Raw genomic sequence first — 23,911 nt, forward strand, 5'->3', positions numbered from 1 at the left:
AGTGTGTATGTTTGAGAGAGTGTGTGTGCGAGTGACTGTGTGTGAGAGAGAGAGAGAGAGAGTGAATGTGCAAGTGTGTGTGTGTGTGTGTGTGTGTGTGTGTGTGTGACAGAGAGAGAGAGTGAGACTGGGTGCGAGTGTGTCTGTGAGAGAGAGTGTGTGTGTGAGCATGAGAGTGTGTGCCAGGGCCCCCCTCCCTCCCAGTTCCAGGGTCCCCCCTCCCTCCCGCCCTCCAAGTTCCAGGGTTGTTGTCCCCCTCCCTCCCTCTGAGTTCCATGGTCATCCCCTCCCTCCCTCCCTGCCTCCGAGTTCCAGGGTCGTCCCCTCCCTGCCTCCCTCCGAGTTTCAGGGTCCCCTCCCTCCCCTGCATTATGCTCTCTACCCTGCATTCATCCATATGCAGGCAACGTCCTCTGTGCCCTGCCACTCCATCCATCCATGTGCAGCATCTCTCCCCTGCCCCGTCCACCTCCCTCCGAGTTCCAGGCCCCCTCCCTCCCTCCCCCCTCCGAGTTCCAGTGTCTCCCTCCCATTTCCAGGGTCCCCCCTCCCTCTGTCCCTCCGTCCCTCCCTTCCAGTTCCAGGGTCCCATGGAACTGGGAGGGAGGGGGGACGGAGAACATTGGAGGAGTGACGTCAGCAGCTGGTTACGATCCCAGTGACACACATTGGAATGTTTGAGGAGAATGTTGGAAGAGTGATGTCAGCAGATGGTTACGATCCCAGTGAGACACATTGGAATGTTGGAGGAGCAAATTATTATATTAGATATAAATGTTAAATGTTATAATTATATGGCTGTATCATATTTTTGATGTTTTTCTTGAATGTAAGCCACATTGAACCTGAGCTTGTTTGGCATAATGTGGGATACAAATGTCTTAAATAAACAGGGCTTTTTTTGAGGGGGTACTGAGTACCGGCACCTTTTCCATTGTCTGCTAAAATTGACCCAGGGACCCCAAATATTAATGAAAGAGCTCAGGCTCTACACACCAATTCTGCCTTGTCATAGATTTGTGACTGGTTGCAGGGGACCTGGCTATTGTGGGGTGGGTCCCACAGTGATCACCCCACCACTGAAGGGTGACCTAGCATTTGAGTACCGGCACCTTTTTTGCTAGAAAAATGCACTGTAAAAAATAACTAAATAAATAAATAAAAGCAGTCTCCCATCACATTTAAAAGAAAAGCTCAATTTATATTTGCATGGCGCAGTACATGATCAGCATTATCAATATGCCTATCAGAATGTTCAAAAGCAGATAGAATAACCAGGATAATCTATTCTGTTTTCTAATAACTTCTAGCTACAGCCAATATATGAAGTAGTACACAGAAGTCAACTTCGTGGAATGGAAACAAGAAAGCAGAACATGAAAAAGGCCTTTGATGAGTATATAAATGAGTTTAATGCATGTCGCTGTGGTCCCTGCCAGAATAACGGGGAACCCATCCTGAACGGGGCCACCTGCCTCTGTCAGTGTAAATCAGGGTATGAAGGTTCAGCCTGTGAGAAGACATCTCGAACAGGTAGGATAACCAACCTTCTCCAACAAATTACTCTATTTATTTGTTTCTGGGTTTCATTTCTTAGGGGCCCTTTTACTAAGGCGCGCTGAAAAATGGCCTGCGGTAGCGGAGACACATGTTTTGGGTGAATGCAGAATCATTTTTCGGCACACCTGTTAAAAATGCCTTTTTAACATTTTTTGCACATACTTTCACTTTCAAAAATTTTCTGATACCTGTGTGCTTTCTATTTATGCATCTGCTCAATTATAAAATATTATCTTAAAGAATAAAACAAATAGATGTAAAAGAAGAACATTGAGAGTTGATTCTCCATCGACAAGCAGCACTGAATCAGGTACTCAAGTATTCTGACCATGAGGTCATTGATGCAGTGCCCAAGCCCTGAAAAATGTCACCTTGGTTTGATTTGTAAAGTTGATTTTTGTTTTTAGCATCTGGCCTGTCTCCCTAGTACAGCACCTTTCTTCACATTTTCTGTTTTGATATAATAATGACATTTGAGGAAGAGAATAAGTCAAATTAGATTGTGAGCCCTACTGGGACAGAGAAATATCTAGTGTACCTGAATGTAACTCACCTTGAGCTACTACTGAAAAAGGTGTGAGCAAAATCTAAATAAATAAACGGAATGTTGGAGATTCTAGATGGAATGTTGCTACTATTTGAGATATACATGGAATGTTAATGTTGCTATTCCATAGCAACATTCCATGTAGAAGCCTGCCCTTGCAGATCAGCAACACAGCTGCGCAGGCTTCTGTTTCTGTGAGTCTGACGTCCTGCACATAAGTGCAGGACGTCAGACTCACAGAAACAGAAGCCTGCGCGGCAAGGGCCGGCTTCTACATGGAATGTTGCTAGTGAGGAGTAGCCCAGCCCAGTGGTTAGTGCAGTGCAACATGGAATGTTGCTACTATTGGCGATTCTACATGAATTGTTGCTACTGGAGGAGTGGCCTAGTGGTTAGAGCACCGGTCCTGTAATCCAGAGGTGGCCGGTTCAAATCCCATTGCTGCTCCCTGGTGATCTTGGCAAGTCACTTAACCCGCCATTTGCCTCAGGTACAAACTAGATTGTGAGCCCTCCTGGACAGAGAAATATCCAGAGTACCTGAATGTAACTCACCTTGAGCTACTGCTGAAAAAGGTGGTGAGCAAAATCTAAATAAAATAAATGGAATGTTGGAGATTCTAGATGGAATGTTGCTACTATTTGAGATTATACATGGAATTGTTAATGTTGCTAGGCCACTAGCAACATTCCATGTAGAAGCCTGCCTTGCAGATCAGCAACACAGCTGCGCAGGCTTCTGTTTCTGTGAGTCTGACGTCCTGCACTTATCAGACTCACAGAAACAGAAGCCTGCGCGGCAAGGGCAGGCTTCTACATGGAATGTTGCTAGTGGAGGAGTAGCCCAGCCCAGTGGTTAGTGCAGTTGCAAACATGGAATGTTGCTACTATTGGAGATTCTACATGGAATGTTGCTACTGAGGAGTGGCCTAGTGGTTAGAGCACCAGTCTTGCAATCCAGAGGTGCCAGTTCAAATCCCACTGCTGCTCCTTGTGATCTTGGGCAAGTCACTTAACCCATTCATTACCTCAGGTACAAACTTAGATTGTGAGACCTCCTGGGACAGAGAAATATCCGGAGTACCTGAATGTAACTCACCTTGAGCTACTTCTGAAAAAGGTGTGAGCAAAAATCTAAATAAAATAAACGGAATGTTGGAGATTCTAGATGGAATGTTGCTACTATTTGAGATTATACATGGAATGTTAATGTTGCTATTCCACTAGCAACATTCCATGTAGAAGCCTGCCCCTTGCAGATCAGCAACACAGCTGCGCAGGCTTCTGTTTTCTGTGAGTCTGACGTCCTGCACATAAGTGCAGGACGTCAGACTCACAGAAAACAGAAGCCTGCGCGGCTAAGGGCAGGCTTCTACATGGAATGTTGCTAGTGGAGGAGTAGCCCAGCCCAGTGGTTAGTGCAGTGCAACATGGAATGTTGCTAACTATTGGAGATTCTACATGGAATGTTGCTACTGAGGAGTGGCCTAGTGGTTAGAGCACCAGTCTTGCAATCCAGAGGTGGCCAGTTCAAATCCACTGCTGCTCCTTGTGATCTTGGGCAAGTCACTTAACCCTTTCATTACCTCAGGTACAACTTAGATTGTGAGACCTCCTGGGACAGAGAAATATCCGGAGTACCTGAATGTAACTCCCTTGAGCTACTGCTGAAAAAGGTGTGAGCAAAATCTAAATAAAATAAACGGAATGTTGGAGATTCTAGATGGAATGTTGCTACTATTTGAGCATTATACATGGAATGTTAATGTTTGCTATTCCACTAGCAACATTCCTGTAGAAGCCTGCCCTTGCAGATCCAGCAACACAGCTGCGACAGGCTTCTGTTCTGTGAGTCTGACGTCCTGCACATAGTGCAGGACGTCGACTCCACAGAAACAGAAGCCTGCGCGGCAAGGGCAGGCTTCTACATGGAATGTTGCTAGTGAGGAGTAGCCCAGCCCAGTGGTTAGTGCAGTGCAACATGGACATGTTTGCTACTATTGGAGATTCTACATGGATGTTGCTACTGGAGGAGTGGCCTAGTGGTTCAAGCACCGGTCCTGTAATCCAGAGGTGGCCGGGTTCAATCCCATTGCTGCTCCTGGTGACTTGGGCAAGTCACTTACCCTCCATTGCCTCAGGTACAAACTTAGATTGTGGACCCTCCTGGGACAGAGAAATATCCAGAGTACCTGAATGTAACTCACTTGAGCTACTACTGAAAAAGGTGGTGAGCAAACATCTAAATAAATAAATGCTTTTCTCATGTGGGTAACCATGCCATCCTGTAATTCTAGACCTCTTCATTAATAGTTTTTATTGTAAATCACTTTAGAATCTTATCATTTTGTGGTAAATGAAATTAAGCAGTTTGTTTACTAAGCCTCGCTAGAGGCTTCCATGCAGCATTGCCAACACAGCCATTCAAAGCGAATGGGTTGTGTCGGCATTAATGCGCAGCCAGTGTAAGGTGAACTGTGAATGTGACTATGCATTGGCCACAGTTTGCAGCCTGGGCTATTGCGGGGAGGTGTGCCATTCCTCTCCTTTTCTTTCTTGAGCTTCAGTTGGAAGTTTGCTTTTCACAAATGTTTGCTTCAGATATGGTGGTTGGTGCGGACGGCCAACACAGGTGCAGCTGGGAATATCTCTCGATAATTCATCCTCCTGCAGTAGTTGCTGTAGGTCATTTATGATTTTTTTTTCCAACTCTGGATTTAAAGTGAATTAACATGGCAAACATCTACTTTATCATCAATATTGAAAATGTTAAATAAAGATTATCGCATCACAGGAAGAAGCGTTAATACACTACTGTATTCTGCTGAGGCTCTGTTTGCACATTTGAAGGAATATGGCATGTCTTCTAATGATGTTTTCAAATGATTCCGCAGGTACCACGGCAGACGGTAGCTGGAGCTGCTGGACGGCCTGGTCACAATGCCAGGCTGGGACAAGAAGGAGACCAGAGAATGTAATAATCCTACCCCTAAGGGTGGCATGTGGTGCATTGGGAAGAATGCACAAACTGAGTACTGTTAATTTACCCCAACGAAGACTGGTGGACGCTGCATGCAATACAAGATAGCATTGCACAAAGACAGAACAGGTGGCCAATTATTTTCTTAAATACAGTTAAATTGCCTGGGAGGAATGTGTTGAAATGCCCAGCAGTACATCCTGTTGGAGAACTGATTGATTGTCACAGAAGTTTCCGTTTTCTTGGTGCCACAGCTCGATAAACAAGAATATCGACGATCACCTTGACTTGTTGACAGTATATATTACAACTGACAAGGTCCAGAAGGAAGCCCTTTTCAGCACAGTTACAAATATAGATAAAGCACAAGTGGTATATTGAGAGACTGAGATCATACCCAACACGCCCTAGCTTAAGACTCATTCTCGTCACAGTAGACACAAAATGAACCCATTTGGAAACACTGACCTGGTTACAACCTTTTTCTTCCCCCTCTAACCTTATGATTGGATGTGGGATAAAGTTATATTTCTATTTCCTCTGTGTCTTCAATGATTGCAGACTATGTTAGGCACAGTAACAGTACTGAAGGTTTTCTAGACTGTTAATAAAGCAGAACCAGGTGAAACGAAATAACCTGTTCTACATAAATGGACCCTTTCCCTAAATAATTGTTTCATGATTGAAATTATGTTTCTTTTTGCCCTTCAAAATGGTGTTTAAGCATTAAAAGGTTTTATGTATGAAAAAATGGTGTGTTTGAGACTTATGTTCATATAGCAGCATTTTTTTTCCCGTGTTGCTGGATTCCATTAGTTCCATCAGGTCCGCAAAATTGAGCCGGTGTGTGAATGCGACCTTACTATTGGAGAAATTAAAACATAGAGGAATAGATTCAGTAACTGGGCGCATAGGGGCCCTTTTACAAAGCAGCGGTAAGGTTGGATCTACCGGCGGTAGTACCCACCCACCCCTAGCTTGCGGCTATTATGGCGTTAATGGAAAGCTTCTCACATCTCTACTCCTGCCATCCAGCATCTCTCTGTCTACCACCTGCCATTCAGAAGCTCCTCACGGAATCATCCTCCCCCTCTCACCATCTCTTCTGTGTGTCTCTCTCCCTCCTGCCATCCAGCATCTCCTCTGTCTACCACCTGCCATTCAAGAAGCTCCTCACGGAATAATCCTCCCCCTCTCACCATCTCTTCTGCTGTGTGTCCTCTCTCCCTCCTTCCATCCAGCATCTTCTCTCGTTTTTTTTCCTCTCTCCTGCCACACTGCACCTCCTCTCTCTTGTCTGTCTCCACCCACTCCACTATCCAGCATTGCCCCAGTCTGTGTGTGTGTGTGTCTCCTCCTCTTCCCTGGCATGCAGCTCTTCCCCTCTCTTCCACCATTCAGCATTGCCAATGTCTCTCTCTCTCCCCTATGCAAAATGCCATTGTTTCTCTCTCCTCTTCATGCATTATTGCCTATCTTTCTCTCTCCCTCATAGCAGGTTATTGCCTCTTTCTGTCTATACTCCTACAACACCAGCATTGCTGTGGGTCTTCCTCTCTCTTCCTGTGCTGTCCAGCATGTCTTTCTACCCCAACCCCACCCTCATTGCTCGCTTGTCTGTCTCTCTCTATCCCACTTCACAATTCAGCATTGCCCCTACATCTCTCTCTGTCATCCACCTAGCATTGTCCTGTCTCTTCCCCTCACCAGTAGTATAGTAAGACAGAGAGGGTGATACAGTATACAATAAGAGAAACAAAAAGAAAAAGCAACACTGGCCTTCAAGAGTGGGACAACAGGAGTACTTTATTAGCCAAAGACCCGACACGGGCCGTGTTTCGGCACCAAAAAGGCGCCTGCTCAGGGGTCAATTTGTAGATATAGTAGTTAGACAAAGTTCAAGTTATAAGTGCCTTTGAAAACAGCCTCAATAACTTGAATTTAATTTCGCGCGATAGCGAAATTAATTCAAGTTATTGAGGCTGTTTTCAAAGGCACTTATAACTTGAACTTTGTCTAACTACTATATCTACAAATTGACCCCTGAGGCAGGCGCCTTTTTGGCGCCGAAACACGGCCCGTGTCGGGTCTTTGGCTAATAAAGTACTCCTGTTGTCCCACTCTTGAAGGCCCAGTGTTGCTTTTTCTTTTTTGTTTTTCTTCCCCTCACCACCATGCTCTTGTCTCTCTCCTCCCTCCCTCCCCCCCAGTACTGCTCCTGTTTCATTCTCTTCCCCCTGAGCCACCCACCTGCAGTCAGCAGTTTTTGTTCCCTGCCTCTTGTTACTATCTCAGGGCCGTGCCAACACAGTAAGCGGGGTAAGCATCGCAGGGGGGCGCTGACCTCTATAGGGCGCCGCCGTGGTGCTTACCCTCGCCGCTTACCCCAGCTCCGCGCCGCCCTGGGGGTCTTTAAGTCTGTTATCTAAATTTACCTCCGACGTCGCAGCAGCTGAGCAGCATCAGTGAAAGCGCTGCCAACGTCTTCAGCCTTCCTTTCGCTCTCATCGTTCCCTCAGTGTCCCGCCTTCTTCTGATGTCATTTCCTTGCGAGGGCGGGACACTGAGTGCACGAACGAGTGCGAAGGGAAGGCTGGAGGTAAATTTAAATGAAAGATGGACATGGATGGGCGGGCCCCAGGGAGAGGAGAAATTGCTGGAAATGGAGGGGAGAGAGGAGAATTGCTGGATATGGATGGAGGAGGGGAGGGCAGAGAGGGACAAGGATGAACATGGATGGGAGGGAAGGGCCCAGGGGAGAGAGGAGAAATTGCTGGAATGGAGGGGAGGGGAGAGAGGAGAATTGCTGGATAGGATGGAGGGAAGGGAAGGGAAGACAGAGGAAGGAGATGCACATGGATGGAGGGGAAGGGAGAGAGAAGAAATGCTGGGCATGGATGGAGGGGAGGGAAGAGAGAGGAAGGAGATGAGAGGAGGGAAAAGGAAGAGAGGAGAAAAACTGCACATGGATGGAGGAAAATAGGCAGAAGCTGGATCCACTGGACCATTCAAGTCTGCGGAGACCCAGCTTTACTATGGATATAGAGCAAGAAATGAAGAAGAAAGGAGGAATGTAAAGAAATAATGGAAGGAAGCCCTGGAACGGAGTTAAGAGGACAGATAGCAGCAGAATCAGATACTGGGCCAGCATGATCAGAAAAAGAAAGTCACCAGACAACAAAGGTAGAAAAAAATCATTTTATTTTATTTTATTGTTTGAATATGTCCACTTTGAGAATTACATCTGCTATCTTATTTTGCAATGTATAGCAATTTGTTTCTATGAATATTGCTGACAATTCCTGTCAGTGTAGCAAGTGGTGAGCGATCATTTTCACGGTTAAAAATCATAAAAAATTATTTGCGATCAAGTATTTCGCAAGGAAAGACTTGTAAGCCTTGCCATGATTGCTATTGAGAATGATATATGTGCCCCAGTTAGATATCAAAGATTTAATTACTAATTTTGTGAATATGAAAGCATGAAAAGCTAAGTGGTTGTAACCCTCTATTTGTTGAGCAATCCACAAAGATGCACTCCATCTTTCAGCTCCTATTTACTTTGCATCTTGTGCCACAAAGAGGGGGGGGGGCGCCAACTGATAGTCTGCAGGGGGGCACCCTGACTATCTCTGCTGGCCCGCGGTATTAATTATACAGCAAAGATGCCCAAGACCGCAGCTTTGTACACGCTGTGGCTGCTTCTTTGAAGGAGGTGGGGCTGGCACAGAAGAAGCAGCCACAGAGTGCACAAAGTCGGGGTCCTGTGCATCTTTGCTGTATAATTATTACTGCAGGCCCGGCAGAGATGGTAAGGTAACAGGAAGAAGGGAACAAAAACAACTGAATGTCGGCAGGTGGGCTTAGGGAGGAAGAGAGAGAGAGGGGCAATACCAGCAAGGCAGCTGAGGAGGAAGTCGTACTTTGGGCTGGGGCGACTTTTATAGAAATCCAGCATTACTGAGAGCACGTAGCATGTGTTCATCTGAATTTTATCTCACAACCGGCAATACAAAATAGTGGGAATGCCCCAAAGGAAAATTTTACTGTAGTTTAGTAAAAGGCCCCTTAAGTAAAGTGAAACTAGGCCCATCTCTTTTTACTCTTTATCTGTTGCTAGACAATGCAACTATAATTGGCACCTCACCAATTTTCAAGTCATTTACAACACGCACGTGCATCATGGTTATAATAATTTATATTATTTCAATATTTTCAATTAAACTAACAGCTATTAACTTCAGTATCTAGGCCTTTGCATCCTTCACCGCCATTTTGGGGAGCCGGGTTGTTGCATTGTCTGCTTCTCCTTTGTTCTCCCCTGGAGCACGAAGACCAACCGGACCAACACCCCCAGTTCCCGTTAATACTGATGTCTGAAAAAGAAGAAAGACAAATCTCAAAATGCTATTTGATACATTTTTGCATTACGCTGCATGTTAATTAATTTAATTCTGGCATTTCTATTCATCTCCTAAAATGGTTCATGGCACCTCACAAACAATGCAAACAAATTTTCTTAAAAACATAAATTCAACACAAATTCTATTGCATAAAAAAGTTACATTTTGTAAATCATTTGTAACTTTTTTTTCTAAAACCAAGGGCCTCATTTACTAAGATGCGCTAGCATTTTTAGCGCGTGCTAAAATGAGCATGTGCTAACCATGTAGATGCCCATAGGAATATCTAGAGTGCACTAAAAATGCTAGCGTGCCTCTATCACAGCTTAGTAAACAGGGCCGCAAGTCTTCAAACGCCAATGAAAAGAAACATGACAAGACGTTTTCCATAAATTCAATGGCATTGCATTCCATTGCCTAGGCACCAAACCTCTGATCCTCCTTGGGGAGGGGCAAACACGGGGTCCTGTTGCTATGCAGCGTTATAGGTGCATTAATGTCTTTAATGTGTGTTATATAACAGAGAGAGGGGGAGCAAAGCACAGAAAGCCAAGACACAAAAACAAAAAAGCACCAAGGGCCTTCAAGATAAAGGGGAATTGAAGTCTTTAATCATATATGTTGATAAACCAGTGCTTGAATGGACCTGACACAGTCTGTGTTTCGGCGCACAGCACCTGCATCAGGGGTCGCAAGCTGACAACATTCAGTAGTATTGTGAGAACAATACAATGTACTGCTATGCCGTGTGATCCCCTTCACACAAATTTGAAAAGATAGTTAGATTAAGGAAACGCAGTCCTTCAGTCGTGGACTCAATCATGTATGTGCGTTAACTGTGCTAATTGTAGGTGCTAATTAATGCACCTTAAAAATGCTAATTAATGCACCTTAATAAACAGTGCCCATAATCTGAATGCATCTGTGGAATGTAAGTTTTGGTCCAGGGCATTCAACTACACTCAGCTGCACATTATATCCTGGTGCCAAACCATGTAAGATCGTAACAGTCAGTACCAGTAGCTTAAACTGGATTTGTGCCTGTATAGGCAACCAATGTATCTCAATCAAACATGATGTTGCTTCTTCCACCCAGCACACTCAGCTACTAATTTAGCAGCTGTATTTTGGCATGCATCTGCTACGCGCGTCCGAAAAAATACTTTTTATTTTCTGACGTGCGTCAGCTACGCGCGCCAAGTGGCATTTGATGCACATAGTCATTACTGCCCAGTTACCGTGTGAGTCTTTACCTCTAAGTCAATGGCTGGTGGTAAGGTCTCAGACCCAAAATGGACACACGGTAATTTTCATTTTGCCGCACGTCCATTTTTGGCAAAAATTTAAAAAAGGCCTTTTTACAGGCACGCTAAAAAATGGATCGGCGCATGCCTACGCTACTGCAAGCCATTTTCAGCGCCCCTTTGTAAAAGGACCCCCTAATTTGCAGTACCGTGTATAATTCTGAAGACTGCACTTTCTAAAAGATATAAATAGGATGGAATCAGTCCAGAGGGCAGTTACTAAAATGGTCAGTGATCTTCATCATTCATTTTATGGGAACCAGACTTAAAGATCTCAATATGCATAATTTGAAAGAAAAGCAGGAGAGGGAAGATTTGATAGAAACATTTAAATATCTCCTTAGGGTAAATCCTGGAGATGGGCCTTTTCAACTGAATGGAGGAGTGGCCTAAGGATTAGGTTGCAAACCTGGGGAACTGAGTTCGATTCCCACTGCTGCCTGATGGCCAGCAGTGGGTTGAGGTCCTGAGGAACCAGGTTCAATTTCCTCTGCAGCTCTGTGTGACCCTGGGCAAGTCACTTAACCAGGGGTGTGCTGGTAAATTTTTAACAACAGGCTCTTTCTCCAGACGTAGCTAGCTCTGCAGTTGGAAGGGCTAGGGGTGGCCAGGGTGGGGGAGGAGCAACACTTACCTCTCTCTCCTCCCTCCCTTCGTGCGGGCACGCTAGGCATACCTTTGCTAGCAGCCAATAAATGGACTGCCACCACTCCCAACGTCTTGCTCTGAGCAGCATGCTGAAACTTCTCACACATGCTGGAGAAGTCCCAGCCTGCTGCTCAGAGATGGAAACAAGGAGCGGGGAGCAGCAGCAGTCTATTTACTTGGCTGGCAGGGCTCAGCATGCCCACCAGCAAAGTAAAAGAGAATTCAGCAGGGGGCCCAAGCCCACATTTTGGAAGCCAGTTGTTAAAGTAGCCATGGAGGGCCTTACTTTAACAACCGGCTCCCAAAATTCTTAAAAACTTAACAACCGGCTCTTGCGAGCCTGTGAGAGCCTGCTCCAGCATACCACTGCACTTAACCCTCCTTTTGCCCCAGGTACAACAGTAGTACAATGTACTACTTAGACTGTGAGCCCACTAGGGACAGACCCAGTACCTGTAAAATGAAACTGTGAACTGCTTAGGTGTAAGCAGTACATAAATACTGAAATGATGATTTGCAGGCATGGTAACACAGCATAAGTCGGTGTCCACATTTAGGTGGAACCCGCATGCTATGCTAATTTTATTTATTTATCTATTGCATTTGTATCCCACATTTTCCCACCTATTTGCAGGCTCAATGTGGCTTACAATGTGTCGTTAAGGCAATTGCCTTAGCAGATTATATAACAGTAGTACTGCATAGAGAACATGCCTTGCAGAGTAAGATGAAGTAAGCAAATATGAAATGAGCAAATATGAGAGGGTTACAATTCCAAATTATAGATAAGTAAGAAGTGTTACATTTACAGTTATTGATCATTGTGGTATGCTTTGTTGAAGAGGTAGGTCTTTAGAGATTTAGAGTTTGTTAGTTCATAAATGTTTTTTAGGTTAAGCGGTAGTGCATTCCATTGCTGCGTGCATAGGTAGGAAAAACTGGACGCATGCGTTATTCTGTATTTTAGACCTTTACAACTGGGAAGTGAAGATTCAGGAATGTGCGGGATGATCTTTTAGCGTTTCTGGGGGGTATGCCTATTAGGTCTAGCATGTAGACTGTGCATCTCCGTGAATGATTTTATGAGTGATATTCTATAAAAGTCAAGTGTCCTTTACAGAATAGGAGTTTCGCACAGATATTCCTTGTGCATAACTGTTTAGCAGAAGAAAAAAGCAACACTGGGCCTTCAGAACTAGGACAACAGGAGTACTTTATTAATCAATGACCCGACACGGGCCATGTTTCGGCGCTAACAAGGGCGCCTGCTTCAGGGGTCGATGTGCTGATGCAATGACGTGCAGATGACAAGGCACGATTGCCTTAAGCCACTGAGAGGTTACATGCGATCGTTTGCAATGGCGAAAAACGCTGATAGCGCTAGCTTCAACAGAAGCACTTTCTCCTGTGTTCTAATTGATCTTGTGTTATTGCGCCGGAAAGCGCTGAGAGGTGCTGACTCCGATTGAAGTGATATATTTTTGTTATAGAGAACAAATCTTCAATCGGAGTCAGCACCTCTCAGCGCTTTCCGGCGCAATAACACAAGATCAATTAGAACACAGGAGAAAGTGCTTCTGTTGAAGCTAGCGCTATCAGCGTTTTTCGCCATTGCAAACGATCGCAGATAACCTCTCAGTGGCTTAAGGCAATCGTGCTTTGTCATCTGCACGTCATTGCATCAACACATCGACCCCTGAAGCAGGCGCCCTTGTTAGCGCCGAAACACGGCCCGTGTCGGGTCATTGATTAATAAAGTACTCCTGTTGTCCTAGTTCTGAAGGCCCAGTGTTGCTTTTTTCTTCTGATTTGTCTAATTGTATACTGTAATGCCCTCTCTGTCTGTATTGCATAACATTTGGCGCCATATATAGAATCTGGTCCTATATGTAGATCATGCTAAACATTCATTTCAAAAACACAGCTTATCCCTATTTTTTACCCTATCATTGATAGGACAAAATGCTTTTATCATTCCAGTGTTGCAATGTTATCTCTCTCGCCACATACCCTTTCTTTGTGTTCTGTCGCAAGCTGTTCCCTGGAATCCAACTGGACAAATACAGTCACAACGAGTTTCTAAAGAAAAGAAGGACTTCATTAGCTCTAGAATAATGTATTTTGAGAGTTTCTTTGGGTAGCTGTGAAAATGCGTTGCTGTTCTTTGTAATGCTGGAGTACATTGGTAATCTGAGTGTTTGATGTATTTTATTTATTGAAATTATTTTGTTTAATATTTTGTACTGCATTGTTTATATTTTATTAATTTTGCAAACCGCTTTGATGCATTATTGTGTAATGCGGTAAATCAAGAAAAGTAATCAAATCAAATCAAACATGAAACAGATCCTTAGGGTTTTATGCATTAATGTGTGAAGTGACTTTAAAAAATTGCACTTCGCACACAAAAAAAAAATAATGCAAAACACCCAGAAACATGCAAAAAGCACCAAAGCGCATGTGTTTTGCTTAAGTGCACTTTTGTGAAGTCGCATCACAAAAGTACACTTTGCAGTAGTAAACTTTGGTGCAAAGTCCATTTGTGAGAAAGTTTCTGTAAATTTGGCATTTCTCTGACATACAGTGGTCATGTTCATTTGTTTATTGCATTGAAATATGCTTTAATAAAGCCCATTTTCAATAAAGAGCTTGCATAATGTAAAATCATGCAATACTCTTCCAGATTCCATGAAGGGCTAAAATATTTTAAAGCCTCCGTCCAAGAAGCCCCGCCTCTTCTGAAAATAATGACCTATCTCCCATCTCCCATTCTCCTTCCTGGGCAGCTCTCCCTAGACCTATCCGAGCAATCCATGACCACCTACCATTCAGAAAAGCACTAAAAACCCATCTATTCAAACAAGCCTACTGAGTTTGATTCCCACTTCAGGCACAGGCAGCTCCTTGTAACTCTGGGCAAGTCACTTAACCCTCCATTGCCCCATGTAAGCCGCATTGAGCCTGCCATGAGTGGGAAAGCGCGGGGTACAAATGTAACAAAAATAAAATAGATACTATTGGAGATTCTACATGAAATGTTGCTATTCCACTAGCAACATTCCATGTAGAAGGCTGCGCAAGCTTCTGTTTCTGTGAGTCTGACGTCCTGCACGTATGTGCAGGACGTCAGACTCACAGAAGCAGAAGCCTGCGCGGCCACATTGGTGATCTGCAAGGGCTAACTTCTACATGGAATGTTGCTAGTGGAATAGCAACATTCCATGTAGAATCTCAAATAGTAGCAACAGTGGAGGAGTGGCCTAGTGGTTAGGGTGGTGGACTTTGGTCCTGATGAACTGAGTTCGATTCCCACTTCAGGCACAGGCAGCTCCTTGTGACTCTGGGCAAGTCACTTAACCCTCCATTGCCCCATGTAAGCCGCATTGAGCCTGCCATGAGAGTGGGAAAGTGCGGGGTACAAATGTAACAAAAAAAAAAAGACCCAGATTAATCTCATGAACCCATCTACCTTACATATACTGAACAGAAAACGACATTGACCCAGACTCTATCTCCCACCTTACCCTCCTCTCTCTATCACCTGTCTCTACCTACCTACCCATCCATCCTTCTATTATGTTATACTTAATTTCCTACTTTACATAACAAAATTCGGTGTTACCTATTACTATGTAAGCCGCATTCAGCCTGCTTTTAGTGGGAAAGTGCGGGATACAAATATAATAAATAAATAAATTCTTTCAGTAACGCGACTCACCCTGAGAGTCTGGGGGCAATGGTGGCAGGTTCAATCACCATTCGATTCTCCCCTGGTAGCTGCTATATCAAAATGGCACCCTCTGACCCCTGGGGTAATCTTGTGGTACTATTGCTAGAGGGTTAGATTGCCGAATTAGGACACCTCCAACATGTTGTTAACTTTCTTTGGGAGCGTTGGCCTGCTAACTCGCCAGCCAATGCTCTCAGAGATGACGATATAGAGGCATTGATTGAAAAAATAAAAAAGCTCCCCCACCTAGCATATTCATCCACCTCTCTGGTGGTCTATTAATCTTAGACCAATTAATACTTTATTGTCTCCAACTGACTGCCCATAAAACTCAAAAAGTGATCCAGCTAAGCCCTGAGCCCCTCCCTCTGCACTTATCAAATCTCATTGGTGGTGGTTCCATGGGGAAAGGAATGCTTCCCAGGAATTCCTGCCCTGGCACTACCATTTTTCATGATGCCTCCTGCTCCCTAAAAGTATATCACTACAAGAGATTGCTCCTGTCCCCCAAATTACCACCACATAGATGCTCAGGTAGGATCAAACATACGTGGAGGGGCATAATTGAACGAAAACGTCTATCTCCATGGGCGTTTATCTCCGAGAATGGGTCCATGAAGGGGCGGACCGAACCGTATTTGCGAAAAAAATAGACGTTCATGTTTTATTCAACAATTTGTGAGCTGGGCGTTTTTGTTTTTCAGTGATAATGGAAAATGAAAGCGCCCAGCTCAAAAACGAATAAATCCAAGGCATTTGTTCGTGGGAGGGGCCAGGATTCGTAGTGCACTGGTCCCCCTCACATGCCAGGACTCCAACCGGGCACCCTACGGGGCACTTTTACAAAAACAAAAAAAAGGTAAAAGAGCTCCCAGGTGCATAGCACCCTTCCCTTGTGTGTTGAGCCCCCCAAATCCCCCTCAAAACCCACTGCCCACAAGTCTACACCATTACTATAGCCCTAAGGGGTGAAGGGGGGCACCTACATGTGGGTACAGTGGGTTTGGGGGGGTTGGACGACTAAGCATTAAGCAGCACAATTGTAACAGGTAGAGGGGGATAGGCCTGTGTCCACCTGCCTGAAGTCCACTGCACCCCCTAACAACTGCTCCAGGGACCTGCATACTGTTGCCAGGGAGGTGGGTATGACATTTGAGGGTGAAAATAAAAAGTTGTGAAACATCATTTTTTGTGGTGGGAGGGGGTTAGTGACCACTGGGGGAGTCAGGGGAGGTCATCCCCGATTCCCTCTGGGGGTAATCTGGTCATTTAGGGCACTTTTTGGGGCCTTATTCATGAAAAAACAGGGTCCAGGAAAAGTGCCCTAAATTCTAGCTACAAACGCATACTTTTTTTTCATTATCGGCGAAAGGCGCCCATCTCTCCTCGGCCGATAAACCACGCCCCAGTTCCACCTTCGCCACGCCTCCGACATGCCCCCATCAACTTTGTACGCTTCCGCGATGGAGTGCAGTTGAAAACATCCAAAATCGGCTTTCCATTATACCGATTTATTCGTTTTTGTGAGATAAACGTCTATCTACCGATTTGGGTTGAAATCTAGGCGTTTTTCTCTTTCAATTATAAGGTGGATAGTAACATAGTAGATGACGGCAGAAAAAGACCTGCACGGTCCATCCAGTCTGCCCAACAAGATAAACTCGTATGTGTATACCTTACCTTGATTTGTACCTGCCTTTTTCAGGGCACAGACCGTACAAGTCTGCCCAGCAGTATTTCCCGCCTCCCAAGCACCAGTCCCGCTTCCCATCTCCGGCTCTGGCAGACCGTATAAGTCTGCCCTCCACTATCCTCGCCTCCCAACTACCAACCTCTCTTCCCCCACCTGCTCAAGGGTTAAGAAGTCTTTTCAGAAGGGGAGGTTGTGATGGGTCTTTTGGAGAATAGGGTTTCAAGGGGAATTATGGCATTAGCCTGATGCTTTCAGGGAAGACAGGCTATTTTTGTTGTGTTAATTCCAAATTAGGGCTTAACGCAGCTTAGTAAAAGGAATCCTTTCTCTGCTACATGTAAAGTGGGAAATCTAGACAACTTGTACCATGCATTTTGTTTTTCAATAAATAAATTAAATCTTAAGAAAAATGTTTATGGACAATTATACCTTTCAGAACTGCGATTCCATTGTTCTGGCATGGAGCACAGCGACAAGAGCTGGTTTCCGCCTGGTACTCCTCCAGGGCACGCCTTAGATTGGCTTTCAATGTGCTTGCACTTGCAAACTCAGTGGCAGTCACCAGTTCATAGAGAGGTTCAGTCTACAAGGACAGTAACCAGAATCCATTTATAAAGTTAAAGATTATCGTTACAGTGGCAGCTATTTTTTGAAATGGCAGATAAAGACTATCTGGTCCACCCTGTCTGCCCTTCCACACACCCCTGCTCATAAATGTTGACTGGACAGTTTGGCTTCTTTAAGCCCCACTTGGCCAAAACCACAACCACAACCACCAACAAAAACATCACTGTGGAAGAAAGGGAGTCTGATAGCATAATGGGAGCATGTAAAGGGTAGAATTCATCAGGAGTGACCTAAAAATGTATTATTTTTATAACATTATTAGTGACAAACTTGTTAGGCGTTTTTACGCAAAAGCATCATGATATGCAGACCTGTGACACCCTTACTTTTGTTAGGAAGGTGTTATATTTAAGGGAACAAATTAAATAAAATTATATTTAAAAATCATTATATAAACACTAGTAAAAAAAGGCCCATTTCTTAACGCAATGAAACGGGCGCTAGCAATGTAATGAGTTCCTGCCGTTAATGTTTCCACGGTTGTATTCTGAATATAATTGTTGTTTACATGTGTAAGATTTCTTTATATACAATATTTTTTGTGTAAACTGTGTTACAATGTGGTAAAAGGTTTCCTTGTTCAGGCCCTTCAATTAGTTTAACAATCACATCAGAAGAGCTCCTTACTCGTGAGAATGCAACATACAGTTGCCCATGTGAGAGACTGAGAGAGACGGTGTGTTTTACAGACAGTGTAAGAGAGAGATACACAGAGTGACTGAGTGTGTGTGTGTGATGTCTGTGTGTGTGTGTGATGTGTGTGAGTGACAAAGTGATTAAATGTTTGTCTTCCCTTCCATTCTGTGCACTTGCCTCCACTGATGTTCGTACCTCCCTGTATATGATTGTTTGTTAGAGATTCAGTCCACTCCACTTCCCTCCTCCAAGTTCCGTTCTGTCTGATTGGTTCGTCGTTGACAGTGAGAGCCAATGAAACGCTGAACTACAGACTTACGAACCCTACACTGCCACAGTGCCACAGAGTCAGCTTCAGAATGTTGGAGGTGCTTTTTATTATATAGGATAAAATAGTAAACACAACTTAACATAAGAGTTGCCCTACTGTTTCAGACCAAGGACCCATCTAGAGCAGGGGTGGGCAATCTAGGTCCTCGAGGTTGGGTTTTTAGGATTTCCCCCGATGAATATGCATGAGATTTATTTGCATACAATGGAGGCAGTGCATGGAAATAGATCTCATGCATATTCATAGATGAAATCCTGAAAAACCGACTAGGTTGAGGCCCTCTGGGACTGAGGTTGCCCACCCATGATCTAGCTCAATATTTTGCTTCCAAAAGTAGCTAGTCCAGGTCACAAGTACCTGGCGAAGTCGCAAAAAGTAGCAAACTTCCATGGTACTTAACATCAGGGAAAAGCAGTGGCTTTTTCTATTGTCTACCTTAATAACGATTTATGATCTTTTCTTCCAGGAATTTGTCCAAAGCTATATTAACTGCTTTTACCATTTGCTCCAGCAAAGAGTTCTAGATCTTAACTCACCCATTAGGCACCACCTTACAGAATTGCCAACTAAGCGCTTTGCTGTAATGTATACATAAGTGGCATTGACATAGGTGTAGCATGGATGCAGGTGGGCTATTTTGCCACTTACAAGCATAAATTACAAAACATTGCAAGTCATAAAAACATAAGAACATAAGTAATGCCATACTGGGACAGACTAAAGGTCCATCAAGCCCTGTATCTTGTTTCCAACAGTGGCCAATCCAAGTTACAAGTACCTGGCAACAGTGGCATTCCTGGCCTGGATGGCACCCAGGGCGGAGCGCAGATGCGCCCCCCCCCCCCCCCCCCCGCTAAATGACACCTTCCCCCCCTCCGGTGAAATGACACCCCCCCCGGGTGCACGCCGCTGGGGGGGGGGGGTGCTGCAGCGCGTGCCTGCTCCGAGTTCGCTAAACTTCGCTTCGCTGCAGGTCCCTCTGCCCCTGAACAGGAAGTAACCTGCAGCGAACGAGCGACGAAGTTTAGCAAACTCGGAGCAGGCGCGCGCCGCGGCACCCCCCAGTGGCGTGCACCCGGGGCGGACCGCCCCCCCCCCTTGGTACGCCACTGCCTGGCAAGATCCCAAACACTACAATACATTTTATGCTGCTTACCCAAGAAATAAACAGTGGATTTTCCCCAAGTCCATCTTAATAATGCCTTATGAACTTCTCTTTTAGGAAATTATCCAAACTTTTTTTAAACCCCACTAAACTAACTGCTTTTTACCACATTCTGGCAACAAGTTCCAGAGTTCAATTACACATTGAGTGAAGAAACATTTTCTCTGATTCGTATTAAATGTACTGCTTCTTAGCTTCATCACACGCCCCCTAGTCCTAGTATTTTTGGAAAGAGTAAACAAACGATTCACGTCTACTCATTCCACTCCACTCACTATTTTATAGGCCTCAGCCATCTTTTCCCCAAGCTGAAGAGCCCTAGCCACTTTAGCCTGTCCTCAGAGGGGAGTCTTCCCATTCTCATTCTCATTTTCGTCGCCCTTCTCTGTATCTTTTCTAATTGCATTATATCTGTTTTAAGATACGGTGACCAGGAACTGCACACAGTATTCGAGGTGTGGTCACACCATGAAGTGATAGAAGGCATTATAACGTCCTTATTTTTGTTTTCCAATGCTTTCCTAATAATACCTAACATTCTATTTGCTTTCTTAGCTGCGCTGCACACTGGTTTCAACATATCATCAACAATGACACCTAGATCCTTTTCCTGGTCAGTGACTCCTAATGTGGAACTTTGCATCGCATAGCTATAGTTTGGTTCCTCTTTCGCACATGCATCACTTTGCAATTGCTCACATTAAATGTCAATTGCCTTTTGGATGCACCATCTCCCAGTCTCATTACTTCCTGTTCCGGGGCAGAGGGAGCAGGGAGCCAGCGGAGCCGAGAGCCCAGCCAAGAATGCACCCCGGGGGGGGGTGTCATTGTGCCGGGGGGGGGGGGGGTGTGCGCATCAGCGATCCGCCCCGGGTGGCACCCGACCTAGGATCGTCACTGCTGCATAGATTCCATTACAGTAGTCTGCGTGGCTTAGTACCATTGATTGTATCAGGTTATGAAATATTTCCCTCGGCACTTAACCAGTTAAGTGCTGACTCCACCCCTAGAATGCCTCCCAAATAGCCATTCACATTGGGCACTAAACTGCACATTTTCAGTGGCACTAACCAGTTAAGTGGTCTTTTTATCAAGCTGCAGGAAAAAGAGCCCTGTGCTAGTGGGCTGTTTTTTTCTGAGCGCCAGGGCCCTTTTTACTGCAGTAGGTGAAAAGCCCCCAGGCAAACATGGTCATGTGGTAAGAGAATTATCACATGGCCATGCAGCAGGGAGGCCTTACCGCCACCCACTGAGGTGGCAATAAAGCCTCTCACGATAACCCGGTGGTAACCGGGCAATGCACAGCGATGCCCAATTACTGTCGGGTTAGTGTCACACAAGCCATTTCTGGGAGTTTTCTTTTTCCCCCGGAAATGGCGCATGCTCCAGACAGATCTACCATCAGTGGCTGAATTAGGCCGGTGATAGTCCCGATTTAGCGTTCGGGAAGCCTGCATTGGGCTTACCGATGCTTTCTGAAAGACCCCCTAAGTGTGTTGAATATGCCTAGTTAGCCCTGGGCAGGCAATTTAAATGGCCAGCAGCCTTTTCTGGCTGTTTACATTGTTTTAAATACTGAGCCCTTCATTATTCCAGCATTTCTCATGAATGAGATTTTTGTAAAAGTGTGTGTTTTACAGTAGGACTTTTGAAAGACTTAGGTACCATTTAAGTCATATGATCTCTAAAACAGAGGCTGTCTGCTAAACAGGATGGCATTATCTTTACAAGCATGACATTACTTGACACAATCAATTTTATTAAACCTGGTCTGAATATGGCCTTAAAAGAAGTACTTTTTCTTGTGGTCAAGGCCACTGAGAGATTGAACCGGGCCCGGGGTAGGGCAGCAGCCCCCCCCCCCACACAATCATCGCCTGCTGCCATCCCCCCCCCTGCAGCTGCCACTGCCGTTAAAACCGAGCATGCGTGCCTGAGAGGAAAAGCCGCTGCTCAGCAAGCAATGGGCAGAAGAGCAGCACCGGAGAAAGACCTGCGGTGTCTGCTCCTCCGGGTCCGCCCCAGCCTCCAAGGAGGGGCATGGCGCCAGTTTTCTCTCTCCTGCTCCTGTCGGGACGCAATCGTTCAAGTCCCATCAGAAGCAGGAGAGAGAGAGAGAAACCCCGGTGCCGGACCCCCCTTGGAGGCACGGGTCCCGGTAATTCCTCCCCCCACCCCAGTGGCCTTGTTTGTGGTAGCAGATTGGATAGGGAAGTGCTTCCTGATCTAGAGACATGCCTATCTAGTCAGATTTCTAAACTGAATATGTATGAGATAGATTTGCATGCATTCAGCCTCCAATCTATCTTGTATATATTGCGGGGGGGGGGGGGGGGCTGTTATCAAATGGATAGATAGGGCTGCATAAAAAGCTGTCCTCTCTTTAGCCAGCTAGTTATGTATGTACCAGCACTGAGTACTGAGCATAACTTCCGAGTCCGTAGATGACCCAGATTTTCAAATCCAGTATTGAACATCTGTATAATTCAGTCTGCAGCTGTCAGCAGCTTTAAAACCACTGACTGCCATGGGCAGAATATCACCCGGCCAGTTTCTATTTGGTTTTATTTATAGTCATTCCACTCTGTACAACAGGGCTGGTTGAAAATATCTGAATATGTGCAAAATATTCAATTAAATTGCCCTACTTTTACTTTGATGATGTCCGGATTGTACTGAACTGCATCTCCCCACTCTTGCATCAGGTCTGGCGTCGGTAAGTCTTTATATGCTAGAGCCGTGATTTGTTCACTAGCACCTCCTCGGACAAGGGCTATGAAATCTTCTACGTATTTTCTAGTACCGGAAGTATCTGTAACATGGGGTCAGGTGTCAAGCTGTGGCTTAATTGTTTCATTTGCATTAAATAATAAAATCCACACGTGTAGAATAAAGGGACATGCCGTATTCCATACATACAATGAGCTGTGGCATATTGTTTGATTGTAATTATTGCGCTCATTTCTGTTTTATCCTGCTAACTGGTCTTCGTTACACAGGGTAAACCTGAACACCTTGACAGTCAAAAGGCACAGCAGATCCTGCAGCAGTTGCACTTGGACAGACCTAAAGATGAGCTGACCTACTACTACTACTACTACTACTACTACTTAACATTTCTAGAGCGCTACTAGGGTTACGCAGGGCTGTACAAATTAACAATTAAGGACGGTCCCTGCTCGGAAGAGCTTACAATCTAAAGGACGAAATGTCAAGTTGGGGTAGATAAGTTTTCCTGAGAAGAGGTGTAGTGAAATGGGCTACTGGCATGGCTGGCTCAAGAGGTTGTGGCACCCTGGACCAACTTTTGTTTTTGTGCCCCCCACCCACCATGTCCCCAACTTCCCACCTGTTCCCCCTGCCCAACCCTACCATAGCAATTTTCACAATTCCTCCCTCGTCCTACCCCCAAACAGCAACTTCCACGATTCCACCCCACGTACCCCTCCATAGCCACCCCAGGTTCTCCCTCTCTCTCTCCTTCCCTCCCCACGGCCACCCCAAGGTTTTCTCTTCCTCTATCCCTCCCCCCTCCTCACAGCCACCTGAGGTTCTCTCTCTCCCTCCACCTCCAGCTGCACCGGGCCTTCCCTCTGACCCATCCCAAACAGAAAGTTGTGTCAGAAGGTTAAGGGGGCAGGGTGGGTCAGAGGGAAGGCTCGATGCAGGCTGCCCTAGAGAAGAGAAAGAAGTGTAAATGGGAACACAGAAGAGACTATGATGGGGGAAGGAGGGGTGAATAGAGGAGGAGGAGGAGGAGGAGAGAGGAGGTACAATATTTCATTACCTCACCAGGTCCTTGTAATAAGTTTTCCCCATCCCTAAAGAATCGAACAATACATGTCAAATGGCTGTTGTCAGGCTGCAGGTGCCAATGGGTCCGCCCAAGATTACACCTAAAATGTAGGGGGATGTTTGACTTGGAAAATGCTAAATCAGTACATGAAAGCACTTTTGGCATGTAGATATAATAATTATTTTATATTCTTTTATAAATCACAGTTAACCAATTGAGAAAGGCAGTTACAAAGCTCCATTAAATCACACAGTAAATTCCATTTTGTGTTGCCGTATCCCAGAATATTGATCATTCCTGATTGCAGCCAATCAAGGAGAGTGGGCTCTAAATCAATCCCAATATTTCCTAAAGGGGCCATGACCGATGACAATCAAGAGGATCGAGGTGGTGCGGGGGGGGGGGGGGGAGTTGGGTTCTGTTTCAGAAGGAGGCTTTGAAGAGTCTGTTTTGGTGGGTTATGCTATCGGGGGATTGGGGTTGGTGGTATTA

At 45.2% G+C, this 23,911-nt stretch overlaps 1 protein-coding gene across 2 annotated transcripts in view; it reads right to left on the minus strand.

Moving 5' to 3' along the window:
* Positions 1 to 9,052: 9,052 nt before the first annotated feature.
* The window catches only part of LOC115472167 (complement component C8 beta chain-like), a 52,129-nt gene continuing 37,270 nt past the window's right edge, over positions 9,053 to 23,911 (minus strand). For both annotated transcript variants that reach the window (XM_030206318.1, XM_030206317.1), the window contains exons 9-12: positions 22,272 to 22,435; positions 17,294 to 17,447; positions 13,452 to 13,520; positions 9,053 to 9,462 (exon numbers count right to left, since the gene is read on the minus strand). In XM_030206318.1, the coding sequence (XP_030062178.1) occupies positions 9,311 to 9,462; positions 13,452 to 13,520; positions 17,294 to 17,447; positions 22,272 to 22,435 (539 nt within the window). In that variant the 3' untranslated portion in view covers positions 9,053 to 9,310. The remainder of the gene's footprint in view (positions 9,463 to 13,451; positions 13,521 to 17,293; positions 17,448 to 22,271; positions 22,436 to 23,911) is intronic.

Source organism: Microcaecilia unicolor, chromosome 6 (genome assembly GCF_901765095.1).
Source record: "Microcaecilia unicolor chromosome 6, aMicUni1.1, whole genome shotgun sequence".
NCBI lineage: Eukaryota > Metazoa > Chordata > Amphibia > Gymnophiona > Siphonopidae > Microcaecilia > Microcaecilia unicolor.